This window comes from Rhyacophila brunnea, unplaced genomic scaffold (genome assembly GCF_057557595.1).
Source record: "Rhyacophila brunnea isolate RB1 unplaced genomic scaffold, BYU_Rbru_1.0 scaffold_1, whole genome shotgun sequence".
NCBI classification, from domain to species: domain Eukaryota; kingdom Metazoa; phylum Arthropoda; class Insecta; order Trichoptera; family Rhyacophilidae; genus Rhyacophila; species Rhyacophila brunnea.
In genome coordinates this window covers 54,149,118-54,176,895 of record NW_028232751.1, presented here as the reverse complement: position 1 = coordinate 54,176,895, position 27,778 = coordinate 54,149,118, and the positions used below count along the sequence as shown (strand labels likewise).

Here is a 27,778-nt window from a genome sequence, read left to right as displayed (position 1 = left end):
ATGCTTTTTGACGAGTCTGCCGAATGGTTCGGTTCGAACGGGTTCGCTCAAATGAACATTGACACTAGAAACACTGTTCTAACGCCATTACAATAAAGGTCATATTGCTATAAATTCCCGATGCGGGATATCGCATAATGGAAATTGCGTGACGTCTACCTATACATATTATGCGAATGTTGCTATGCACAAATTTACTTGCTAGCTACTGTATTGAGTGGGTTGTCCAATTGGTTGGTAGGGTACTGTTGCTACCTATGGCATCATCGCTGCGGACGCCGCGACTCGCTTATGTATAAACAATAGGTGATAAATTTAGTGTATTTATTGGAATACATTCGCACAGGATTATTATGACAGCAATATGTTTGAAATAAAAAAAAATCATTGTAGGTATATTCAATCAAGAATATTATATTAAGTGTCACCTAACATAAAAACTGCTCCTAATTTTAAAATCGACTCAGCGGTCAGTGTATTTTTTAACGACATCCTAAAGCGGGCCTAGCAGTAGCGAAGCGTGGATTGCACATTAAACTTTGTAGTCATACATATTTGTTTTTAGTGAACTAAGCTACAATTATTTACTGGTGTTGTAAGTTTTTAAAAATCATTCATCAAATCATCAAAAGCACTAAACCATAATAGTTTTGGTATATTTTGTACAATACGACAAAATTGTGCACACTTTTTCATTCATAATCTACTTATTTGTTTTCGTTGGATTAAGAATACATTATTAGGTACTTACACATATTGTTGATTCATTTTTTTAAATTCATTAGCCCTGTCTAAAACAAACTAAGTATAATAAAAATATATTATTCTATCCATAAAATATCCGAAGCATAATTGCATAATTTTAGATATTTTATAGATAGACGAGTATTTTTTGACTATTATCTATTATGGCTTGGTTTTTGCAGGGTTTAATTGAATTAAAAAAACTAACTAACACCATCTCTAAATTGCAGTCTTATATAAATGAAAACAAATCCTACGTATGACTGACAAAGCTTAGTGTGCACTATTTATGGCGGTGATAGGTGTTTTATCTCACATATCTGATCGACCCGTCACGCCAGGCTCCTAGGCTAGAGCGCTGTCAGCCCCCCCCCCCATTTTGGGGGCCATGATGTACTTATTACAGGAATCTTTTTATGGTTAAGTGGGAAAAAATATTTGCAACAATGGGTGTCGTGCCGAGGTTTTTTATAGACAAAATTTCTTCTAAATCCAGTGACAGCTCTTTTTTAGTCTTACTGAAAAAAAATCAACAACCGAATGCAATAATTCGATAATGTATGTGTCTTCGCCAAAATAAAAAATCGACTGCATAACAAATCACAAGCCAATCGGATTTTTGTTATGTTTTCTGAAATAAATTGCGCTGATCTTAGGTTGAACATGAATAATTATTGTACATGTTCAAAAAGACAGTTTGAAATCAATGACCTTTTAAAGAACGTCATAATTAATAATATGATAGACATATAGAACGTTCACGGACACATATTTAAAAATTATGAGTTTTATTTGAATTTCTATAGTAATTACTTCTCTAGTAGAAATGAGGACATGTCAACTCACAAAAACAACCATAACTTTCAGTATTTTATGGTAAGTAGGTAGGTACCTATATAATATATCTTTTTTTAATGCGTTCCACGGGAAGGCGACGAATTTAGAAACGACTCACTCGAAATTGAATTTTGAATATGTACATTGAAATAGGTAAGAATGTAAAATAAGTTCTTTACTGATTACTGATTAGTAGGCTTAGGATTCTTAGGTATTTAAATATTTTTTTTGAGCGGCCCCACAACCAAATATCAAAAATATCTATCTGTTTCAGACAATTTTGAAACATTTAAGCCCTATTGTTAGCACCTATTTTTAAATATTTTTCGATAATTAGGTAAATATTTTTACATATTCTAGGTTTAAGCACATATTTTCACATAAACAAAAAATGTCAATGTTCCTGGACCAATTAAATAGCGTTTTAATTAAAAATACTGGACTTCAACCACTGCAAAATATTAAAGCTGTTTTGGAAAATCCATCAGATTCCTCAGATGTTTAAATTTTTCTACTTCAGAAATAAGTTTCATTTACATACGCAATAATAACATCTGTAGAAGTGGAAAGAAGTTTTTCCGTGTATAAAAAATTGCTAAGATCAAACCGTCAAAGATTCACTTTCGAAAATTTGAAGCATTATTTTATTATTTATTGTAATAAAGTCAATACAGTGTTTTCTGTTTGTGAATAAATAATAAATTAAACTGTTGAAATATATATGATTTATTGTAAATTTTTGGCACCTTTTTTTGTTTTTTTAGCACATATTTATGAAATTTTAATAACATATTTTCCAATTACCTATAGGTATCTACATATTTTAGGTACCTGTTATTCATTTTTTAGCACCTAAAATCCTAAGCCTACTGATTAGGAATTAGAAAATATTGTTTATTAAGTAAACAAAGAAATAACAACTTAAATATGTAATTCATTCTTCTTAAAAAACAAAAACTTTTCATTAGAGAACATTAGGAATGAAATCCCCTATCGAGGGACATCCCCGTAAAATTTAAAATAAACCATTTTTTTAGTTAGGTAGGTACGTCGAAAAATGACGCCACTCGAGTTAAAATTTTTTAGCGACGCAACTCGAGGCTCTAAGTCGTGAGTCTAGTGTATTTAAATGCATAATGATATAAATCTGGATTCCGTTTCATCGTTTCGACTATAAATCCGTTAAGTCTAAGACCTTTACAACTAGGTACAGATAATAATTATGTCACATCACTTTTTGTGACTTGGGATTTATCAGATTTAGACCCTGTGTTGCATGAGATGAGTTTTGTTGGTAAGCATTATATAATTTTCGATGTCTCCTGATTAGTGTGGCATGGATTCTACCAGAGATCCTCCGCATACTTGTCATCAGCGTCATAAATATATCACAGACTTATTAATCTTATTATATTACAAGATATTAATTAGAAGTACTTGGACAATGAAAGTAAAGCGCGAACCAAATTGAGGTGCATGTGGCGGACTATCACGTGACGTCACAATAAGCTGCCGCTACGGGGAAAAAATGTGTAATGTCGTTGTTCTTGGTGTTTAAAATGTTATCAGACTGATGCTCCTATCCCGTAGCACATTTTGACCCTTTAAACGAACATTGTCAGTTGGCAAAATCTGCCGAAATCACTAAAACAACAATGAGGTCACCTCACGTTGAACTGCACTGCATCGACACCTGCATGACTCAATGAACGTTTTTATCATATTCCACATGCCTACACTTTTCGAATGTCATGTCAAAATCACGTTTTTTTTGTTTTTAGCGGTTGGCACTATGTATTTTCGATAAGAATGTTGTCTATTATCTATGGTCTGCAGGTTGAATTCTGTTCAAAATATTATCTATGGATGTCATGCCGCAAGTATTTTAACGTGCGCACACATAGAAACTGTTAAAATTAATTGAAATTAACATGAATAATTAATACTAATTCAAATTACTAATACATTATAGTATACACTCTTCATCAGTGTCATTCTTAAATGAATCTACAGAGATGGTGATGGTTCAAAATATTCTACAAAATTACGAAACCATAGACTAACTTTGTCGTCGCGACAGCGTGACAGTAGGCGACATGCACCTCAATTTGATTCGCGCTTAAGCGTGTATCTAGGATGTATTTATGAAAACGTGATTTGTTTATTAGGTAGTTCAAGAGTACGAGAGAGCAGTGATCTTCAGACTTGGAAGGCTTCTATCGGGGGGTGCGAAAGGACCAGGTTGTACTCTCATTTATGTTAACTATACATTTTAATTTATTTCTGACATCAATCGCTAACCAATTTGTATTGATATAATTGTTTAACGTCAATACTGTTAGCTATGAAAATAAAAAGACGAAACAATTTTACCATGGACTCTGTTATATACTATGCGTGTACCTAATAGTAGAATATATATTGAAATAAACTATTTCTTTTATTCAACGAATAATTCACAAGATTTGAGAATGTAACATATTATATTGTAGGTACATACTTACATACATTGAAAACACCTCATATCCTTTTAGAAATAAACTTTTTTGAAAAATTACTACACCCAACGGGACTTGAACCTGTATGTTTCTAGTCAAGGTGCGTAACCAATTAAATTTGGGTGTCCTATCTAATTACGAAATGTTTTTCAAACTGAGTTAATTTTTGGTTATCGGTTTTTGTGTTTTAAGTATCAAAATATCAATTAAGTACTTACCGTAATTAAGCTCAACTAAATCACACTGGCGTGAATTCAATGAAATCAGGTTTAAGTCCCGTCGGACGTCGTTTTTTTTCAAATAAAGATTTTTCAGCTATATTTACCTATATATATATATATGAGGTGTTTTCAAATTGAATATTAAATTGTCGAATATATATTTTTATATTATTACTATAGATGAAATGAAAATATAAATAATATTAAATTCTACAGGTTTTTTAAAAAGGTTTTGTCGATAGCTATTTCGGTTGTAACATCATTATCAAAACTCCGAAATAGCTATCGACAAAACCTTTTTTAAAAAACCTGTAGAATTTAATATTATTTATATTTTCATTTCTTGTAAAATGGAATTCTACCAAGTAAATGCTATGTCAATTAATATTACTATAGATGTACATAGATATAAAAACAAAACAATGATTTGGTTCGTGGATTGTATGCGTACGAATACGTACGAATGCCTATGAGTCATCGACCAACCGATTCATTGTTTAGTTTTTACTGTACAGTAAGTCCTCGACTTACGTGATTAATTCGTTCCGAAGATGTTCGTGTAAGTCGAAAAATCGCGTAAGTAAGTCGAATAAAACATAAAATCAAGCAATTTTTAAAATAATATGTGTTAGTTTCAAAGGATAAGTGAAAATAAAATGGACCTACATAAGAAAACATTATTGATTGATGAAGTGGTTTGAATTTGCATTCCCCAGCAGCATTTCCACCAAGTAAAAGGGTTAGTCTATCGTCAGATACCTTAGAACCTGGCATAGATATTTCTAGTTGAGATATATAATATGACTGATCTGGCATTTTTTTCCAATAAGCCCAGCTTCGTCCATATTAAAAATTTGTTGTGGCAGGTAATCCTAATTTTTATGATTTCTTGATAAAATTCATAGCTTCCTCTGTATCTGCATAACTCGGCAGCCTCACCTGTTTCTTTGATGTTCTGTAGTTTATTACGGCTTTTAAATTTTTGAAACCGTCCGTGGCTTGCAGTGAATGCATTAGTATCAACACTATCGTCATTTTACAACGTTTTCCTTAGCTCGTATTCTTATTTGTCCGGTGGTTCTTTGTCCGGTACAAATCTTGCAATCGATTTTTAACTTACTTCCCGACTAGCTAGACATTTGAAACTTTTAGAATATATCAGAACACGATGCCAATGCATTCTTTTAATACTTTTAGCCATATTTAAGTATAATTGAATTCATTTTCAGTTAATTATGTTTTGTATGAAAGGTTATTTAGACAGTGACGTCCCGTGGGGGTAGGCAGATTGAGCGTCGCTTGGGGGCGGCAGTTACCCAAAGGGCGGCAAATCGGGGAGAATCACTAGGTATATAATAAATAGAAAAATTCATTAAAAAATTCAGCTCACTGGTTGGATACAAAATGTATTAAATAAGTACTGTACAAGTTATAGCAGGATTTTTTGTCGGGTTCGCGATGTCTAGTTTACTTCCGTTCTCCTTGGACATCCGTTCTTGGTGAACACCATTGACAAGTGCATACCTAATTTAAAATGTATTCAAATATGTTTGCCAGTCACTGACGAGTTTTGGAAGTTGTCAAGTATATTTTTAAATGTACCTATCTGAAACCGTAGACACGCAATATTGTCTATTGAAGGAGATATGGCATTTAAATTAGATTTAGTGAAAGACATATTGTTAGTAATGTATCCATACAATACATTTCTTAGATATTGGAATCATGAATAGATGATAAAGTACCTACTCTATAAAAAAAATGTGACGGCATTTTGGCACTGCCTAGGGGCGGCATTTTGACTAGGGATGTCACTGTATTTAGACACTATTATTGGTTGCTAGGGGTCTGGGGTCCTAGCAACTAAATTATTAATATATACGTGCGTTACTATGGAAATCAATATGACATGTCAAGTACAAATTTTTTTGATCGTTTAAGCTAGTCAAGTTTATATGGTTCAACAGAAAATTTAAAAACGTTGTAAATATATAAAAAGTACTTTTTATCTTGTAATTATTTACACTTTATGTCTTCAAAACGACTCAAGGATTTATCTTGTATGAGTATAAGGCTTATTGGAATAAATTTGTTGTTGCTGCATATCTTCCATCCATATTACCAATATTTCCATTTCTTCTATTAATATTCCTCCTTTCTTGGTAATTATCGTAGATTGCGTTAGTACTAATTTGTTTACATGATCCATATACTTATAATATAATATTCTATCTAAACACAAGCGCAGAGAAACAAACTGCAGCACAAGAAGCATATTTTAAAAAATCGCGTAAGAACGAATTCACGCAAGTCGAATTCGCGTAAGTCGAAGACTTACTGTACATACATAAGATTTAAGAATTCCATGAATAAATATTATAATACTAGTATGTATATAATTGTATTTCTCAAAATTACAATTTTATTCTGAACAAAAATAATCTTATGTATGGCTAGTTCAGGTTAATTTTATATGGAAAATTTTCAGGAATCTTTTTCATTTTACCTTGCATCGACTCTTACGCTCGTGTGGACCTGAGGACAAGGACTTATGATGTTCCACCACAAGAAGTAAGCTATAAAAATCTATAGAAATGTTAAATCACACACGCTTTCGTAAAGAAAATGCGATAATGTTTGTTGATCTATTTCATACCGTAGCAACTCTGAAATAACCTGAGTGTACAACCCCTCTAATCTGGGGAAAAAATCAACTAGTTAAGTAAGTACTTTATTTTAGTGGTCAATGGTATGTAACATTAATTATTATTAAATGTACTTTTCTATTAAAAATAATATAGTATTAAATTTGGTCATAAAGAAAAGCTTTTTAGTTATTTTTCAATGATAAAGATAATAAATCGTCTAGACAAAAACTTGTAAATTACCGATAGACAACAATCGTGTTAATCATGCTCATAACTTATCGAGCCGCTTACGCAACATGTGTACCTATATCAATAAACATCAAATAGAATTACGCCACCTGCGACTTTTTTTACTATGTAGGTATAGAACAACATTGTGAGAAATGTATTTGGAAATTTTATAAAGAAAAATGAATAACATATTTTTTTCTATAAATGGATCGAATATGAAGTTTCCCCTTTCTAATATATACTCCTAAAAAGGGTTGTATTTTCCAATTTGCAGTTGCACACTGAAAATTACTTATGTACTCCTTACATAGCATTTGTTTTAACTCTTAAATTAACATATTTTGGACAAGAGGGCAGCATATGGCATTTTTTTACGCATGGCATAATTATTCAGATGAGTGATGACGATTCCCATTTTGCTTATTGTTAATGAATTGCTAGCCATAGAAAAGTTATTATTCTTTATTATGGCACATTTAAATATGGAGACTATAAACTCTTGCCTATCATCACTAAAAATTGTTGGCTTTTTTATGTTTTGTTATAACGTACCTACGTATAAAAAAAACTAACTAAATGGAGTATTCTACGTCATTGCCTTTTTTGCGAGCTGATACTACTATAAATACTACATAACATGATCTTTGCGTGTTGATTTGTCATAGCAAATACTCAATGTCTGGCACCATTGAGAGGAATTAAAAGCTTTTTTGTTCTGTTTCTCCTCCTCACATTCGAAACAATCCTCTTCTTCTGCTTCCGCAAAAGTTTAAGGTGACGCATCAGTGAAACGCCAAATAATTTTCAACTGTACGCGCGACGAAATTTTGTACTCGCTTCGCATTCATTGAGAGAACGGCGAGTCAGATATACGTCACTTTGCTGCGTGATGGCGACGGGCCAATTAATTCTAAAATCGTGTAAAGATGACTAAAAACGTTACCCATTTACTTTAAAAAGAAAACATGTCAATGAATATATTATTATTGTTACTAATAGAATACGTTAAAGTGCCCACCACCACCCGTCATATATGCACAACCGTGGATATGCACGGCCGCTTTCTATGACGCTTTAAACGTGTCTGAAAGAAGTGATTTTAAGTGCTCATTCCATCCCGAGACGGAGCCGCACGGGACTGATGCTGCAACCATGCACCGTAGTGCTGAAAGAAGAAAGTTAAGAAAGAAAATGTTTGTTTTTGGACTGGCTCTGCTGTCCGCTGACGTTAAGCGCTTTGTGTACCCGCATACTGAGTGTCACGAATTGAAATGGATGAGTCTACAGAAGAGTCGGGACTATCCCGCTCCCCATACGACGCTGCAAATTTCTCAAATGCCGCAAAGTTGGCCTCGGTTGCTACCAGATCTCCATGACCAATTGGGCCCGTGTGAGGACGGACCCTGGCAAACAGCTCCGCTCGTTCGAATTCCATAAGCGGGCAATCCCAGAGGATGTGTTCAACATCTTGGTGGTCATGCCCGCAGGTACAACCCGGCCCATCTACTATCAAGCCAAACTCGTGGAGTCTGGCGGCGAAGTTGCCATGGCCGGTGAGGAACTGGCTAATCCAGTGCGAAGGTTGGAGTCTTCTAGTTTGGTGCCTGCAGAATACGTCTGGAAAAAAACGGTAAGTGTGCCGCCCCTTGGGGGAGGCGGTCCACCTCGCCTGCCATGCCGCAAATGCGGTCTTGTACACAATGTCACTTACAGTCTTCCTGTAAGGAACGTCCTCGGATCTCTATAAACAGAACATAAAATGGACTTATGTTGGATTTATATGAGAAATAATATTTCGTTTGACAGGCGTCTTTTGCACCCGCGACCCGCAATCCGCACATCGCCTAGCAACGATCTTTTTAGACCGTGCCTCAACTAATGCATGGCCTTAAGTATTTTAATGTTAATAAAACTTACGCGATATCGAACACACATATAATTACAAGCAAGGGGAATGTAGTAATTTGTGGGAAAGTAAATGCGGAGGAAGTGTTTTAGTTCCAGAAACGACCGTAATGAAATGAGTAATGACTTTGAATACATCTATGGTAATGAGTAATGACGTACATTTTATGAAAGGCACACTGTACCTACTATGAAATTCTATTGATATTATTTATATTATCACGCACGTGAATTGATCATAATATGTATTCAACCAGTGACGTCCCGTGGGGGTAGGTAGATTGAGCATCGCTTGGGGCGGCAGTTATTCGAAGGGCGGCAAATCAAGGAGAATCGTTTGAAATATACCTATAGAAATAGCTAAAATTATGTTATTTCGATGTTGTACAATAATATCATAGCAAAAATGGAGTGAAAATAATAAACCTGTGTATTGCTAAATGGTACAAACCAAATGTGTCAGAAAATAGAACCAAATAAAACCTTAGACCAGGGGAGGGCAAACTGCGGCCCGCGGGCCGCATGTGGCCCGCCGGGTATTTTTTTGCGGCCCGCCATCATTAATTGTACTTCTGATTACGAATAACTTTTTTTATATTTTTTTTAAAAAATATTGACAATAGATGAAAAATTTTAAGAATTTGTTATTTCGTAAATGTATTATCTCAGTACGTCTTCCTTGCGTCTCGTCTCACACTATGTAACCACTATTTTCTACGTTGAACAACGATTTCAATAGATAATGATAGTGTACCGACAAACCTACAACTTGAGATTATTGATCTGCAGTGTGACACTGATTTAAGAGAATTGCATCGTCGTGAAGAAATCTCCAAATGTTACAATGCCCTTAATTCAGACAAATTCGACCAACTTAAGGATTATGCAAGAAAAATGTTCGTTATTTTTGGATCAATTTATATATGTGAACAAACATTTTCGATCATGAACCTCAATAAAAATTCTATACGATCAAATATCGACGATGCCCATTTAAAAGCAGTTTTAAGAATATCAACTACAAAATTAACACCTGAATTAAAAAAAATAAACAACAGTTTCATTCTTCTCATTATTTTTTTAAATTGAAATGTTTATTTTTCGTGATAATAAATAGTGTATATCTAAAAATGGTATTTTACGTGCGGCCCGCCGGTCATTTTGAATTGTTGAATTTGGCCCTCCATCCAAAAAGTTTGCCCTCCCCTGCCTTAGACTCTGGTCATTTGGGTAAGTGTCTAACTTAATTATCTATATTATATTTATTCGCTTTTTAAATTTTGTATGCTTTAGTGGTATATATATTTTTAGTAATGTAGTGAAGCTGTTGTACCTCGGACCTATTTTCTCTTTTTGATTTTTCATAAATTACTGGTTATAGGTAAAATTGCCAACATTAGTTAGTTTGATTTTAGCATATGTTGCGCATGCTTTGATATAGGTATGTTTCAAATTAAATATCTTGATATTTATGGTGATTTTAGGCCGTATAAAAAAATGTGGATTTAGGCCCAAGGTACAACAGGGGTGTTGTACCTCGAACATATGGAGGTTGTACCTTGAACATACATTTAAACAATCGTAATAAGGGGTCATTTAGGTACCTATGCTAAATAAAAACACAGCTTTATTAAATTCGCAGGATTTGTATATTACGATAAAAGAAAGGAGCTTTTTACAAATATGTTTTATGGAACAAAAGAACATTTTTTTCATAACAGTTATACTCAATCATAAACCATAATTATCTTAATTAGACTTAGGTAGATATTATAATGAATCGGTTTTTAATAATTAAACCTCAATTATCTCTTCCTTATCACCCTAATACTTGACCATTTCCTTAACTTGATAAATGTAGATTTAGAATTTAGTAAATTAAGTAAATTTAGATTGGCATTTTTCAGGTGGTAGAATTTTCTGGATTATGTCATGTCAAGGATAATTCATCGAGTCGATGTTCTCCGACCATTTCCAACCCTTTAGCGATTTTTGCATTCAGCTAATCTTGGCCCCATCCTTGCTAATTTCTAGGATCTTTTCTAGAAAATAATAATTATTCTCTTTCATAAAGAAAAATTACAAAATCCCCCACTTGATATTCTAAATTCAGTGTAGATTAAAATTCATCTGGAAATTCTTGAGGTCCGTCTGAATCGCTGGAGTCTTGCAGTGCAAAATTATCAGCCGATGACTCGGCTGATGAAGATTCGAAACTAACCAATAGCTTTTTCTTAACAGCAGAAACTTTTTTAAGAACATAATTAGTTTTTTTGGATGGGATAATATTTTAAGTCTTCGCCAGCTTCGTTTTCTTCTTATCCTCGATTCTTAATTTCTCCGGTGTATCAGTCAGACTACGAGATCGACCCTTTTCTCGCTCCTGACGATTATTTTTCCGCGGGGCAGCTTTGGGGCGAGGTCTTATCATAGAAGGCATACTGCAAAGATGCAGCTTCTGTAATGTATTGCAGCAACATATTATGTTCTTCTTCTTCTTCACTAAAAACTTTATTTGAAGCAAGATTTTCATAAAGGGTGCAGACTTCCTTACCAGTATTTTCAAAATGATGAATATATCTTCTTATTGTGCTTCTGGGTTACCTGTTTAGTTTCGGAGCTCTGTTCAGCGTATATTTTTGTTCTTTTATTAAACGGATCGCACTTTGTATTTTTTCGCTATCCGGACGAACCCTTTTGATTCCTGTCTTGATACGTACGAGGCATATTAAATAAACACCTGGAACAAGTTTAAACAATACGTTGAAATTAAATTGTATGTTTAAATGAATGAACAATAGTAATCATAGTCATACACATGGTAAACGCGTTGTACCTTGGACATGTTCGAGGTACAACGCATTTGTTATGTCCAAGGTACAACACCACGCCAAAATTACAAAAATAATTAATAGTTTTTTTTTAGGTAAGGAATACAAAATCTATAATAACCCAATGTTATAGACATATGAAATTTAATTCAATTACATAATTACTTATTCACACAACAAACATAGTATGGCATATATTTACAAAAAAAATAAATGAAAATAACTTACTTTTACGAACGAAAATTTTCAAAATCACGTCACATAAACACGCGTGCCGCTTGCCGTCTAAAACTAGCATCAAGTATCCACCGAGAGGAAAGTGTTCAAACTACTATTGTAAATTTCAAGATAAAATGCCGCCAATATACAAAAAGATGCATGTGTTCGAGGTACAACCATGTCCAAGGTACAACAGCTTCCCCTATCCATACATCACATTTCTTAGATATTGGAGTCATGAAAAGATAGTACCAATACTGTACTTATAAAAATTGGGTGGAATTTTGGCGCTGCCTAGGGGCGGCATTTTGTCTAGGGACTTCACTGTATTCAATATACCTACAGTGTTACCAAAAAAACAAGATTCTCTAACATAAAATATAGGTAGGTACTATGTAGGTATTTAATAAAATAAAACGATTTAAATCATCGATAAAGTGTTACACGCAAACCCATTTTTTGAAAATATTAATAAACATAGGCTATAACACCTCAGCTGAGACATGGTCTAAAAATATTGTAACTATGCGGCGCGCGGATTGTGCTAATGACGCATGCCGAACGAAACATTATTTGTCATTAAAATTCAACTTGCGTCCATTTAGTGTTATGTTTATTGTTATATTAATAAATAATAATAATATATTCATTGGCATGTTTGCTTTTTCGAGTACAGGCATAACTTTTTTTAGTCATCTAACACAATATAAGAATATTATTATTCTTACGACGCCATCACAAAAAAACGACGTGCTCTCACCTCGAATTCCGCTCGACATTTGGCGACGTCCGCGACGATGGGAAATTTCGTCCAACCTATTGTTGAAAATTATTTGTCGTATCACTTATGTATGCTCTTAAAGTAAAGTGAGCTGCACGTTGCTCTTTTTACTGTACCTACTTACCACGAGTAGAATAAAATTTTCATAAAAGTGTATTTACGAAAATATTAAGTAGAACACTGGTTGGTAAGTTTTGTTTTAGTGAATCGAGCAACAGTTTGAGAGGTACTGCCTCATTACAGGTAAAACATTCATAACTACCTACTGTAATTATTCGGCATATGTAACAATACTTATTAAGTTTACACTAAATTCACAACACAAGTCAATAGTTATTGATTAAAAAATATCGATTCCAAGAATGTTTAACTACGTAAAATATTTATCAATGTTCAAAAGCTTTTAAAGAAGCATTAGTCCACACAATGCTTTGCTTATTTTGTAGAATGTTGAATATGACCTAATTAATGTATCATTTTTACTGAGAAATATTGTTATTTATTTATGTTAGCAGAATACAATCAATGCTTATTTATATATAGGTATTAAGTATAATGTTTGCTTCAAACAGACTTGTTTGATGACTTGTTCTTAACATTTTAATATATATGTACCTACCTACTCATATTTATGCGAAGATAAGAAAGAAAGAGAAATTTTAAAAACTAATAAAAATACACAATGAATAAACTCACGACACTTTTAAAATTAAATAAATAACAAACATAATTATTTTTTTAATTAAATTAAAATGTGCTTTAAGTAGTTTCTATTTATTTTATCCGTTCTTTTGTACGGTAAAATAATTGATATTTGGAAAACAGATGGGTAGAATAAGTATTAGCCGACTAGTTACAATTACAACGTTCCCTCTAATTTTTATATTGTGTGTGCGGATCATCAACGCATCTGTGCATGGTTAGTTTCATCCGGTGCAGTAAATTTACACCCCCCCCCCCCCCAAAAACATACACGTACAATTTCCTTTTTAATAACAAAGTTTAAAATTGAAGTCAAAGTTCGACGAATTCAAACAACGCATAATACTCGAGAATATCTGTGTATTTAGATACATGATTATGAATATCTTGTCAGAGAGCCATTCCAATTTAAATGTATCGCAGGATTTCTTTTTAAATATCACATCCACTCCTTTTTGACATCTTTAGCGGATAAGTTTTCTATAACAATTAATAAGTATAATAATTGTACTTACTATATATATTATGTAACTGTGCAAGCAATTGTATTGTTCACTTGAATTGTTTTTATGTACACTGAACATACCTGTAGTTATTTATTACAACAATTGATTATTAGTTTTGTATTATAAATATTTTAAGTAAAAAAAAACACTGCTTTTTGGCACGAACACTTTTACCGTTTAAAAAATATTATAATAACTGTGATGTTTTCACAATAAGGACTACTATGAGACTATACTGACAATGTTTCTTTCTGACTATACTGACAAAGTTGAAACATGTCAAAGGAAATGAAGAGGACCCGGCACATAGGTGGTCATTGCTAAGCACTAAAATACGTATCTTTTTTTCGTATACTTTGATATGCAATAGAACAGGACGGATATGGTGATCCCTTCTTGAAACTTTCTTTTACAATATTTTTATATGAGGACTGTGCGGGGGATGAAAACATGTGTGCGGACATATTTTGGCAGGTGGGCGCGCACACCTTAGAGGAACATTGCTTACAAAATGTATAGATAATATTGAACACGACCTCAGGACACTGGGGGTAGTAACTTGGAAGCTAAACAAGACAAGGATTTAATAATACTTTCAAATCATTGTATTTTTTGTCGAGAAACAACGCACTAACCTAATTCATTTCATATAATTTTCTCTAATAATTATATTACTTAGGTATTGACAAAAGACAGCGTCACTGTGTCAGTGGATGCAGTGGTTTACTACCGGGTCTCGAACGCAACGGTGTCCATCGCGAATGTGGAGAACGCTCATCACTCCACCCGACTCCTGGCGCAGACGACTCTTCGTAATACGATGGGCACCAGGCCACTACACGAGATCCTCAGCGAGCGGGAGACGATCTCTGGAGGGATGCAAGCGTCCCTCGATGAAGCCACCGAGGCTTGGGGGATCAAAGTTGAGAGAGTGGAAATGTAAGTTTACATCAAATCGATATGAACATAATTTGGCGTTCTTTGTGCGTAGTGATCTATACTTATTTTATAAGGAATCTTATCTATACATTGCTCGATAAATTACCTGAACAAAATGTCATTTGTATATTTTCTACCTCACATTTCAGTTTCAAAAATTATGAAGACGATTTTTTTTAAAACTTGTTCATTTATGCATACACGCTAATTACCTTATTAACACGGTCACTGCTGACCAGTTAATTACCACAACTCGGTCAGTGCTCAAGACATGCCTGGCGTGTAGCAATTGGCATGATAATTAAATGTGGTAAATAACTGATCAGCGGTGAATATATATGTATCTAATGTGTCACTGACTGTGTTAATAGACTTTTATAAACTCTGTGCAGGATGACACTACGTACTTCACCATAAAATCTGTATCTCATTATGGTAGGTACGGCTCCTTTATACATATTATGAATAAATAATTTTTGATCCAGTCGGTGCAATTGAGGTTAAATGTGGGCATTTTGTACACAGATACATACATTTTAATACATACCATGACCACGTCTTGAAACTTTCTAAAACAATATACAGCTCCATGACTGCAGAATTCCCAAACCAGTCGATCAAAAATCTAAACAATTAGGATCCAGCCATCCTCATAGAATTTTCGAGACCACGAGCAATACTGCTCTTAAAGAGTATTCTTAGTAAGTATATTTTTACCTCTACAGTAAGAGACAAAAGAGAGGCCATTTGGTTCCCTCTTCATCTGCATATAGGTATGTATACAAAAAATAAAATATTTCGCAGTGCTGAGACTCCGTCAATTCGAAGGAGAAATCACTGTATTACCTCTATTTTTCTATATTTCTTTTTTCCCTTCAGACCCACGACGAAGGGCCATGCGCTTTTCGTTGATAGGTATACAAACGCGAGTACTACAGATGACGAGGATAAAAGGTCGTTTGGCCTTGATACCTCATATCATCATCATCATCATCATCAGCCTGAATCTCTCCACTGCTGGATGGAGGCCTCTTCAAGCTGCTTCCACTTCTCTCTGTCCTGTGCGTTGTGTTGCCACGTACTTCCGCAGAACTTTATCATTTCATCGATCCAGCGGCCTCTGGGTCTACCTTACGGACGTTTTGTACCTCTTGGATACCACTGGATGAGTAAATTCGTCCAACGATTGTCTCTTTTTCTAGCAATATGTCCAGCCCATCTCCATTTGAGGCTTTTAATGAACTTTAATAATTTTTAATCACATCGCAAATCCTTGCCTGCTTCCTCTTTTTGTACTTTCGCGTTATTCCCAGCATGCACCTATCCATACCGCGTTGTGCTACTCTTAAGTTTATGGATCTCTCTTTTACTTAGGGTCCATGTTTCACACGTATATGTGATTACGGGAGGCATACACTGGTTGAACACTTTTCGCTTTAGGCACAGTGGAAGGTCACTTTTGAAGACATTATTCAGTCGGCCAAAAGCACTCCAGCCTAGCTTTACTCTACGAACAATTTCATATTATTATACCTATATAGTATATATAATTGAATTGATACATACCTACTACATATTTTTTTAATTTATTATTATTTGTAATAAAAGCCTTGACTCTTCTAATTATTTAATTTACCAGTGAGTAGTTTTTGTTCATGCGCTTAATACATTATTTATAATTTAAATAAATTATTTACACAACTACTAACGATAGTTACAACTTTTGTCTGATATAATTTACTTAAGTACTCCTAATTATTGCAAACGACGGTTTGATATTTCAGTAATGTTACTCATTTATTCATCACAAAGGGATGCGTTACTACATAATGAATGCCCAATGTATATATGGTAAATAATATTATATCGGCGATGGCCATTGCCCTGCGATTCAAGTTATCGATTTCCTGACCGCTACCCCGATAAATAAAATTCAAGGTACATTGCGGTTGTTATGCTAATACATACTGTCAAACAACTAACAAAGAAAAATAGCAAGACAGTGTATATAGATTATAAAATAATATAGATATTATGTAATACAAATCAATAATTACCGAAATAGTATATTATACCATAACAAGTCTTGGTATTAAAACACTCGATGGCATTCCAGAACGTTTTTATTGTAGAAGATTTAGTACAGAGTAAAATTAATATCTAGCTACTTGGTAGCTTTCAATTGAAACATTTTAAATAATTTATATCGAGTGAACTTCACAAATTATAAATTCAGGATGCTCATACCAACCACAAAATGAAAAATATAAAGCAATAAGTAAAATTGTTAACATGGCAAGTTATTTATTTATTCAAGCAAGTTATTTTGTATTTACACTTTTCTACTGTTTAATAACTTAATTCTGATCTCTTTCTTTTTTTATATACCTAATACTGTTTTAATAACATTTCTTTGTTTCTAAATGTCATGTTGTGAACGTCTTAAATTAATAATTTGTAATGTTCACTATACCTACATATGTGAAATATAAATAAAATTTGAAAATTTGAATAACCGTCATCATTGTATTCGTTCTTTGATGCGATTAACAGAACTACGCGTTTGACATATTTGTGATTGTTGTATTATTCTGGAGTTATCAATAAATTATTGTTCACTGTCATATTGGTAAAAAATTAAATTCCTTTTTCCAACAACAAAGTGGTATAAAGGTTTACGTATGTATGATAATATGTATGTATATTATATTGATGTAGAACTATTTTTTATAAGTATGTAATAAGTGTTATGCAAAAATCTTTTTTTTTTTTTTAAATAATAACCTGCCATATATCTTCCAAATTTACACACTTTGCAACTTTTGTATGTCATCGATTTATTCACTTGTCGGATATAATATTGAAGAAATTTTGTAGATGAATGGAAAACGTTTTTTTTGTTTGTTTTTATTTTTGTCAGTATTGATATTATATAATATGTACAATCATCTAGATACCGCTTACCTCAATAATAATATTACAATTGTATAGTTTTGTCATCATTCATTGTATTTTATAACAACATGTTATTTTGACTGAAACAATATCTTTATAAAATAATTGATACACACAATCTCATATTATTGATGTTTTAGTACAGGGATGGCGAACCTATGGCACGCGAGATGATTTTGCATGGCACGCGAATGTTTCATTTTGAATAGAAAAGAAATTACTATTTTACTTGTATATATTAAAAAAATGTTTAGGTATAATGGGAACTGAAATACATAACGGGTAAGGCGATAGCAGGTAACCGACTCGAGTAAAGTTACACACGTGTCAAGAATACGTTTTACGTCGAATACTGAAAACTGCTCTCGGTTTATGCATTTACGCTCATTTAATGTTGGTGTATTACACACACTATTGCACGTGCATAATGCGTACTTCATTTTCGTACGACACTCACACATTCAAAAGCCTGCATCAAGATGCGGCGTATTGAATATAGCCTATCGGTATTCTATTTATTATCTGTTCTGTGATGAGTAAGTAGGTGCTTACTTATATAATATGATATTAGAAAATAATGACGTCATTGCCATGTGTATTTTCTTCGGTTTTCATATTATGTTTAACATGCGATGCGCACACGGAAACATCAAAATTCTTGCATAAATTACAAATCGCAGGCAAACACAAATCTTTTAGCTGATGCCTGCAAAATTTGTGAGTTTTGCGTCTAAATACATCTGAAAGTTAAGGTGATTTCCGTCAATACTTACGGTAACATCTATGTATGCATTTGATTTCAACAATATTATATTTTATTGACGCTATCTACCTACTTTTTATTGCGCGGTTCCAGCTGCTTCATCTGCCTCCGTTTTTCATATTTTATATTTCGGACCAATTTCGAGGTCCGGTGCTTATAGCCTCTTTCTCTAATCCTGATAAAATTGTAAAAAAATGGTACTTATTAATATCATGAAACTTAGTTTACCAAAATACATACATTTAAATCAGTGGGTTTAGTGGATAGGTATAAGTATATATTATATCGTATATAGTAAGTATATAGTATGTCACTTAAATAGCGGTTAGCTAATTTTCAAGATTATATTACAAACAATAATAATTGGACGTGTCCGTTTTATACAATTACTCGCTTTATTGGAAATTAAATAAAATATGCATACAATTGTCACAATGGCTCTTGATCTCACACAAATATTGATTTATATTTTTGGTCGCATTTTTTTCATAATATGTTTTGTATCTAATATTTTGAATATATTATATCCATGCTTGAAAATGCATAACGCTGTCCTATAATTATTATAGGTTATCTTAGTTATCTAAGTTTTCTCCATAGTTATTAGTCTATCGTCTTGCGTTGCCACGTATCTGAACGTAGTTGAACAACAGGGCTCGAAATGGAAAATTTTATGAACCGGAGCAATAGATAAATTTTCGAAAATATTAACATTGCTATTTATGTTTATAAAAATAAGTGTGTTTGATTTTGTGTTACATGGCCAAACTAGCTCAGACAGTCAAATTAATTCTTACACGAGACGGAGCGATAATCTCTTGGATTTAACGAACCGGAACTGCGCTCCGGTCATTTCGAGCTCTGTTATCTTCGGCGATTGTCTATCTTGCATTCGAGCAATATCCTCAGCGTATTATATGTAATGTCATATGTTTTGTAAGGTTTGTCACATCATATACCTAGGTATCTACTTTTGTACACTAATATGACTAATTTTACTGCCCCTACTCCCTATACGTTTATTTCCATTCCATGCTGCACTACTCAAAGTTCTTGGAAGATCCTTGATTTGAATATCAATTTTCCGCATGCATGCGTGACAATTGAAAAATACATATTGGTTAAGGCTCGATGACATTGAGGTACTTCACAAGCTGCTTGTTGGTGAATTTACAATCTGCTTGTAAACTCACCCAGTGTAATCATCGAACAAGTTAACAAGCAGATTGTAAACAATCTAGCCAGAAAAGTTGAAAGCCGGGCTACTTTACACGCTACTCGCTGGCGTGTGGGCCGGTCCTCGTCTGCGCAGTAGAGCGATAGTGGCGACCTCCCGGTAAAAAAAATGAACTACATCCTGTCAAAATAGTCGCTACCTTGTGGCTTCTGAGCGAGTGGAAAGATTTGTGTGTCATCATCACAATCGCACTAGCTGACTCGTCCGCTTTTAAATTCGCCAATACCAACAAGCAGCTTGTAAAGTAGCTTAATGTCATCGAGGCTTTAAACACTCGAATTACAAGTAAACACTGTTGCAAAATGTAGCAAAGACGTCCGCCTACCAGTTCAGCTACAACGCGCGATGGCAGCTGAGGCAGAGGCTGCTCGGGAAGCCAGGGCCAAGGTGATCGCTGCAGAGGGAGAGCAAAAGGCATCCAGAGCGTTGCGAGAGGCTTCCGAAGTCATTGGAGACCATCCTGCAGCGCTACAGCTACGATATCTTCAGGTAACAATAAATATTCAATAATTGTATTTTTCATATTACATAGGTACCTATAATTTTATTTATAAAATAATTTAAAGATAAAAATAACTTTTTATATACTTACCACGTTTTTAAATTATCTGTTGAATCATATAAACTTGACAATTATATGTATTAATAAATACTTTTTTTGTACTTGATAGAAATACTGAATAAATGTAGAATACCTACTGAAATGTCATTTTGAAATTTCATATTGATTTCCATAGTAACGCACGTTACATTAATAATCATTAAATACTTACATATTAAGAATTTAGTTGCTTGCAACCAATAAAAGTGTTTTACTTTTTACGAATTTCTTCCGAAATAACTTTCCATAAAAAACAGAATTAACTGAAAATGAATTCAATTCTGCTTATAAAAGGCTAAAAGTATTAAAAGAATGCATTGTCGTCGTGTTCTGATATATTCTAAAAGTTTCAAATGTCTAACTAGTCGGGAAGTTAGTTAAAAATCTTCAATCGTGCAATACAAATCTTAGACAAACAAGAAAAATTAGTACCTACTGGACAAAAAAGAATATGAGCTAATAAAAACGTGGTAATAATAATTACTTTTGTATTTCAAGCTCATTGTAGGTACATACAATTTTCGGATATGTATAGAATTTTGGAGTATATTAACTATCAACATTGGCTCTCTAATACTGTGACCGTCTACTAAATGAAGGGGGTTCAGATTAAGTTAAATAAAATGAAATGATATTCTTTATTTCTTTTGACCATGTCCGATCCTAGTAGGAAACAGATTTTTGTTTTTACGAGAAATGGATGTTGGCCACTTGCTCAACCTATTACACAAATTGAAAAACAATATAAGTATTGTGCATTTGTCAGACCCAGGAACCTGGGACCCACGACATTATTAACCGACGGTAAGCCACTCAGCCATCGTGGGCGTATAAAATAGCAATAAAATAGTTTGTCATAGAATTGGATTCCGAGAACCATACATGCAAAATACGTCATAATATATTTTTTCATACCGATCAAATTCATCATAGTACTCTGCCAGTCAATGCAATAATTGGCGTAGATATGATTTTTGCCCAGTTTTCAATCGATCTATTAATTATCCTTATGCAAAAACGATTTATAAGTAAACCATTCGCTTAACCTATTACCACCATGCTGTACCTATATCCAAGAATACATTGGAGAAAAAAAAATCATTTCCGGGCCCCAAACCCGCGACGAGTGGTTTCAGTTGCAGATAGTTAGCCACTATAAATAATAAACTATTTTCTTTATTCAACGAATAAGACACGAGATTTGAGAATGTAACATTCTCTATACTGAAGAGTGAATATTATACATAATTTGAAAACGCAATTTGATACTTAAACATTTCATGTAGGTAACAACTACTGGATAAAATGGTCGTAATTAACTAAGATGCCCGTAGATTGATTGGAAAAACATACTGGCGCGAATCCAGTAGGTACAGATTCAAGTCCCGTCGGGTGTCGTATTTCTTTCTAAAATATGATTTTTCTAGTGTGTATATGCATGAGATGTTTTCAAATTATGCATTATATTCAATATAATTATAGTATGTACATAGGTAAATATAAATGCATTTTTATTTCCCGAAAAAAACTTGCTCCCTTACCGTTATTATACGATGGCAGCAAATAGAGTAGGTATACTTATTTTTAGTTATTACTATGAGATTATCTTAGCTATTTACTAGGTATCCACACATATATCTCACTGAGGTATACATAATATATTATCAGGTACCTATTCTTTATGAACGAATCATCATTTAGCTTTAAAATTCCACCCTACCGCTCCAAGGGTTACATCTTGGAATGCGATTTGGCATCCTTCGCGATAATTATCCGTAGTCATCACAGTCTTTTTTCTCCACCACTCTTCTCTAGCTTCTTGGGCTTTTTATGGCTCTCCAAATCTTTCTCCACGTATACCCAGACACTCTTGAGTCTAGCCAGTGGCGATTCTCCCTTGAGAGCGTTGGAGCGGTGCACACCCACCCACTCAACTTATGTGAAAAGACTTTTTTTAAATGAGTATTTAATTTATATTTGATTAATTAAAAGTGTTCTGATATATTACCGTAGTCATTAATTCATATACAAAAACAAATTCTAATATGTGTTTTTAACCGGCTATTTTAAATAATAATATTATATGTTGATGTGAGCGATATTCGCCATCGCTCGACCAAAGCGCCCAGTAATCTAATTTCGATTTCTTTGCAATGAGAAAGAGCGTCGTCTGACGCGTGGAACAGCAATACGTAAATATTTTTTCTACGTGCTCGGGAGCGACAGTTCAAGTCGCTCTCGGCCCGAACGCAGATTCATCGGTTTTAAAACAATACAGCCCGTATCACACGTACAATTATTGTATGACAATTTTTATTCAATATTATTATAAAAATAAATTCTTTTCACAGTACGCATTTAAATTTCTGCACATGTTGACAACATTTCTCAAATTTAGGCGAAGTACAATTTAAAAATAAACTTCAAGTTTTTTTTCAGTTTGATAACTAAATTCACAATGTTTATCAATTATGATATCTCTTCAAACTAGCTCTGTAATACGTCTGACTTTTGAGATAAAAATAAACTCAAAAATGAATTGTCTGTTATTTACAGCTTGGATAATTTTTATAATGCTGATGGCGCCTCAGCATTATAAAACATTTTAATCGAAAAAAATCTCATTGACACATTTACGGAAACGGTTTTACTATTAAATTTAATTTTTACTATTCCGATGACATCAGTGGAAAGCGAAAGATGTTTTTTCACACTCAAACGGATCAAGTGTTTTAGTGGAAACACCATCGCGCAATCAAGATTGAACGCATTATGTATGCTCAGTATCGAAAAAAGAATGATACAAGAGATTCCTGACTTCAACAAACGCGTAATTGAAAAATTTGTGTCGATGAAAAACAGAAGAATGGATTTCTCATACAAATGAACAATAAATCCCGGTCACTGCCAGATACGAGATATTTCGGTACTACTAATAATTCGGTCAAAACAAAATAGTTTGTGTTAAAGTTTAAAATCCATTTTTTTCAAGAAAAACTGTTTTTAGAGGTACAACAAATAATAAATAGTGAGTTATTTATTATTTCTTTTAAATGTACTAAATTAAAAAAACCAATAGTTTTTTTTTTGATTTTTTGGTGAAGTTTTGATGAAGGCAAATGCCTTTTTACGGCAGTCAAAAGGTGAAAAAAGTGAACTCCCAGTAAAATAACTCACCGGTCGCCACTGAGTCTAGCTATAACTATAGGCTACGAGTTATTGCACGCGGTCTCATCCATAAGTAGTTGACGAATCGCATTCTATAACAGTCATAATCATTAGGATCGTTAGTGTCCATTTGTGTCGTCCGCACTGTCTTATCTTTAAGAGATGTCGCATCGAAATATTAAAGCAAATATTGGATGGCCTATACAGTTGCGCCAACTTATATGTAACCCGGGCATTCTTTCACTGGCTGTGGCCTATGGGCCCAACCAATTCATAGGCTGTTCGATAGCTTAATCATCCAGGTCACGATCCTCAATCATGAGGTCCTGAATAATAACACGAAGAAGGAATATTTAATTTACTTAATTAATTTGTATATTTTCCGTTGCTGGGGGGGGGGGGGGGGGGTGACACGAAAACCCGCCCCTTGATTTGCAACGACTTTCGCGGCACACAGTTTGGCAGGCGCTGCTTACGTAATCCACTTTATTTGCCTCTCTTTTTAAGATGTCATTAGTCAGTATCTATTAAAATTACCAAATCATGGCAGTATTTTGTCATCATCATTATCATCATCATCATCATCAGCCTGAATCTATCGACTGTTGGATGAAGTCCTCTCCAAGCTGATTCCACTTCTCTTGGTCATGTGCGTTGCGTTGCCACGTACTTCCGCAATCATTTCATCGATCCAGCGGCCTCTGGGTCTACCTTGCGGACGTTTTGTACCTATTGGATACCACTGAATGACTAAATTTGTCCAAAGATTGTCTCGTCTTCGAGCTATGTGTCCAGCCCATCTCCATTTGAGGCTTTCAATGAACTCTATCACATCGCAAATCATTGCCTGCTTCCTTATAAGGAGGAATGAGTGGATTAGGATAAGTCTTTTGTAACTTGGAGAATCTGGTGGTGATTTACTACTTTTAGTTCTTGGTTAGGTACGTTTAATTCAACGAACTAGGGGGTCGTCCATATACCAAAAATTGTGCAAAACAATAGCTTTAGGCATAATGAATGTGAGATCGACACTATATTATTGTCAGGGACACTCCCCACAGTTTACAGAAGCGTGCCGTAGTCTAAGGGCTTGCGCAGACAGAGAGCGGTCGGAGTTCTGCGTTCAACCGACCGTAGACCGCTAACGTTCAGGGACAGCAGACAGGTGGCGGTCAACAATAAGCGTTCCATTTGTTTACAAACATTGTACTGACACAAGCGCTGCATAATACGAGACCGCTATATTCCGACTGCGAGTGGAAGTGAGAAAGCACCGCTGTTGCGTACTCACTCCCCCGTGTGGTTTCGCTCTATGTTGTGTGACTGCTCAAATTCCTATGACGGGACTGGACGGGAGGTACGGCGTTCTTTGTAATTCCGGGCATAGAACTCCAGAACTCTAGCGTTCCAATTGACCGGCGCGGTCTGACCGCCGGCTGTGTACCCATACAGTATGAAGTCCATACAGTACAAAGAACGCCGAACTCCGAACGCGGAACGCAGACCGCCTGACCGCGCTCTGTCTGCGCAAGCCCTAAATAAATACTATCCCCCAGCCCCATAATGTTTTAATCCCATCAGCTGCACCCAACACTTTGTAATTGACATGGAAAGCGCGATAAAGGTGAGGAAGACTTTACATAAATTAATTAATACTAACCTATAAAGTATAACATTATGTTATGCAGCTGACAGCAATGAGGGTATTTTATTTCATTTCAAAAATAAATACATTGAAAATACTACAATATAGATTAAATAAATATTGGCGCAATTCAATAATAATTTGCAGTTATATTATAAACTACTTAAATGCTACAGAAATTATTTGTCAATAAATATATAACAAAGATTGGCCATTTCGCCGTGAGCTATTTACGTCGACAGCTAATGTGTCTGGCAGTAAAACATTCTTCGGAATTGTCGACTATAACTTTCTGCATAGATTTCTTCTAAGCAAATATTAAAGTCATCTAACGAAACAAACGATTCATTTTTTTAATCTAGTAATAGTACTTACCACTGACTTTAATAATATTATGAGTTGTGTTCACAAAATATCTTTGTCATGCGGAGAAATGTATACCTACTTACTCAAGGAACTCAGAAATAATGGGAACTGAAATGCCTTTACGGGTAAAGAGTAGTAGGTAATCGATCTCGAGTTATGAAGAATCCCGGATAAATTTAAACACCTGTCAAGAATACGTCATATGCCGAATACTGATAACTGCTCTCGGTATATGCATTGACGCTCATTTAATATTGGTGTATTACACACACAATTGCACGTGCATAATGCGTATTTGATTTTTCTAGGACACTCACACATTCAAAACCCTGCATCAAAATGTAGCGTATTGAATATAGCCTATCGGAATTCTATTTATTCTATTACATCATGTTTTCTGCTGCCTTCTATTACCGTATTAAAATTATGACAACCCTGCCAACAGCAGGTACACTTCAGAACGATATGGTGAAAATAGTAAATAGGGGAACGGTGTGTATCAGGAACTGCCCTTGTAATACTAACGGTAATAAGACTAATAATAAGTCTCTGCGAACTTAATAACGATAAATGGTTTGAACTTTATTGCGGTGTCAATAGATTATACGAGTACCTACAGACTAGATGAGCGTGTAATAATTTTAATTTCTATGTATATACGTTGCTTGACGTCATATCGCTTTCAACTTCGTTTTCGTTCGTCATTTTCGTAACGTATAAATGACATTGTATTAGGTGCTTAATCTATTTTAAGTTACAATGGTCTATTTTGGTTGTAACTCATTTTAAAAATAAAACTATATGCGTAAGTATTTATTTTTGTCAGCTTTTATTATAAGCTATTTTTATTTGGACAGTATGTCAGTGGCGAAAGGTGGAGGTAGGCTGTTAAGATCCGACATAAATAGTGCACATTAAACTATGTCAATCATTCGTATTTGTTTTATTGAGCTAAGACTACAATTTACAGATGGTGTGAGTAAGTTTTTTAAAATTCAATTAAACACTGAGAAAACCAAGCCATAATAGTTAATAATAAAAAAATAATAATAATTACACAGATTGTTTTTGGTGGCTAACGTCCATTTCTTATCATCTGATAATACAAACCTCCACTCTGTGGAAGCCCAGATGATCCTATTTGGATAGTACATGAACCCATGATTATCAACTATTCTAGCAAAGAAGTGGCAACAGATTTCACTAACTGATTGATTTATTATTATTTCAATCAAGAAACAATATAATTTTCATGATATATTTTTTTATATTCGCAATCAAACTGATATACTTATATTATCTGTTTTTATATAAAATTAAAAAAACGAATAAACCAAATACTATATAAATTGTAGTTTTTTTGTGTTGGCGGTCCTCACAATGTTTCTGTTATTTTTACCAGTCTGCAGGTGTAAACATGTTAGGAAACACTGATCTAGCATATTTTCTTACTCTATCTGACATATTTTTGTGAATGAAAAGTTGGCAACACCGAGTAATATTATTATTTGTTTTTCTTTTCCAGACATTGAGTACTATTGCAGCAGAAAAGAATTCGACAATTGTTTTCCCACTCCCCATCGATTTTCTCTCATTTTTCATGAAAGGAGCTGACAAAACTTAAGCATTATCTTGTAATATTTTTATATTAATTTCTATACAAATACTAGTTAAGTGTTTGATATGTAAATTGTGTACACATATTATGTAAGTGTCCAAATAGTCATTACTTACTCTATTATACATACGAAAACGAGACGTGCGCGCAGTGACCTTGAAGTATCAATCTACCTGAGAAGATAGTGTACACGAAAAGTCATGATGCAAATCCAGGAAAAGGCTGTGGATCCCATTCCTCACCTTACTAACTTGGTACCTATTAAAAATGCACGGCGTGCGCGCATTCATTTTCATATAAATGTAGGTACTATTGTATGATATACCTACTTACAGTCTTACAAATTCATCTAAAGAACGGTCA

General features: G+C 34.0%; 1 protein-coding gene across 1 annotated transcript in view; it reads left to right on the top strand.

Moving 5' to 3' along the window:
• The window catches only part of LOC147079960 (band 7 protein AGAP004871), a 28,141-nt gene extending 720 nt beyond the window's left edge, over positions 1-27,421 (top strand). Inside the window, exons 2-6 of the mRNA XM_085947349.1 lie at positions 3,750-3,822; positions 6,789-6,871; positions 14,803-15,062; positions 20,326-20,506; positions 27,323-27,421. Coding sequence (XP_085803475.1) covers positions 3,750-3,822; positions 6,789-6,871; positions 14,803-15,062; positions 20,326-20,506; positions 27,323-27,421 — 696 coding nt within the window. The remainder of the gene's footprint in view (positions 1-3,749; positions 3,823-6,788; positions 6,872-14,802; positions 15,063-20,325; positions 20,507-27,322) is intronic.
• Positions 27,422-27,778: the final 357 nt, after the last annotated feature.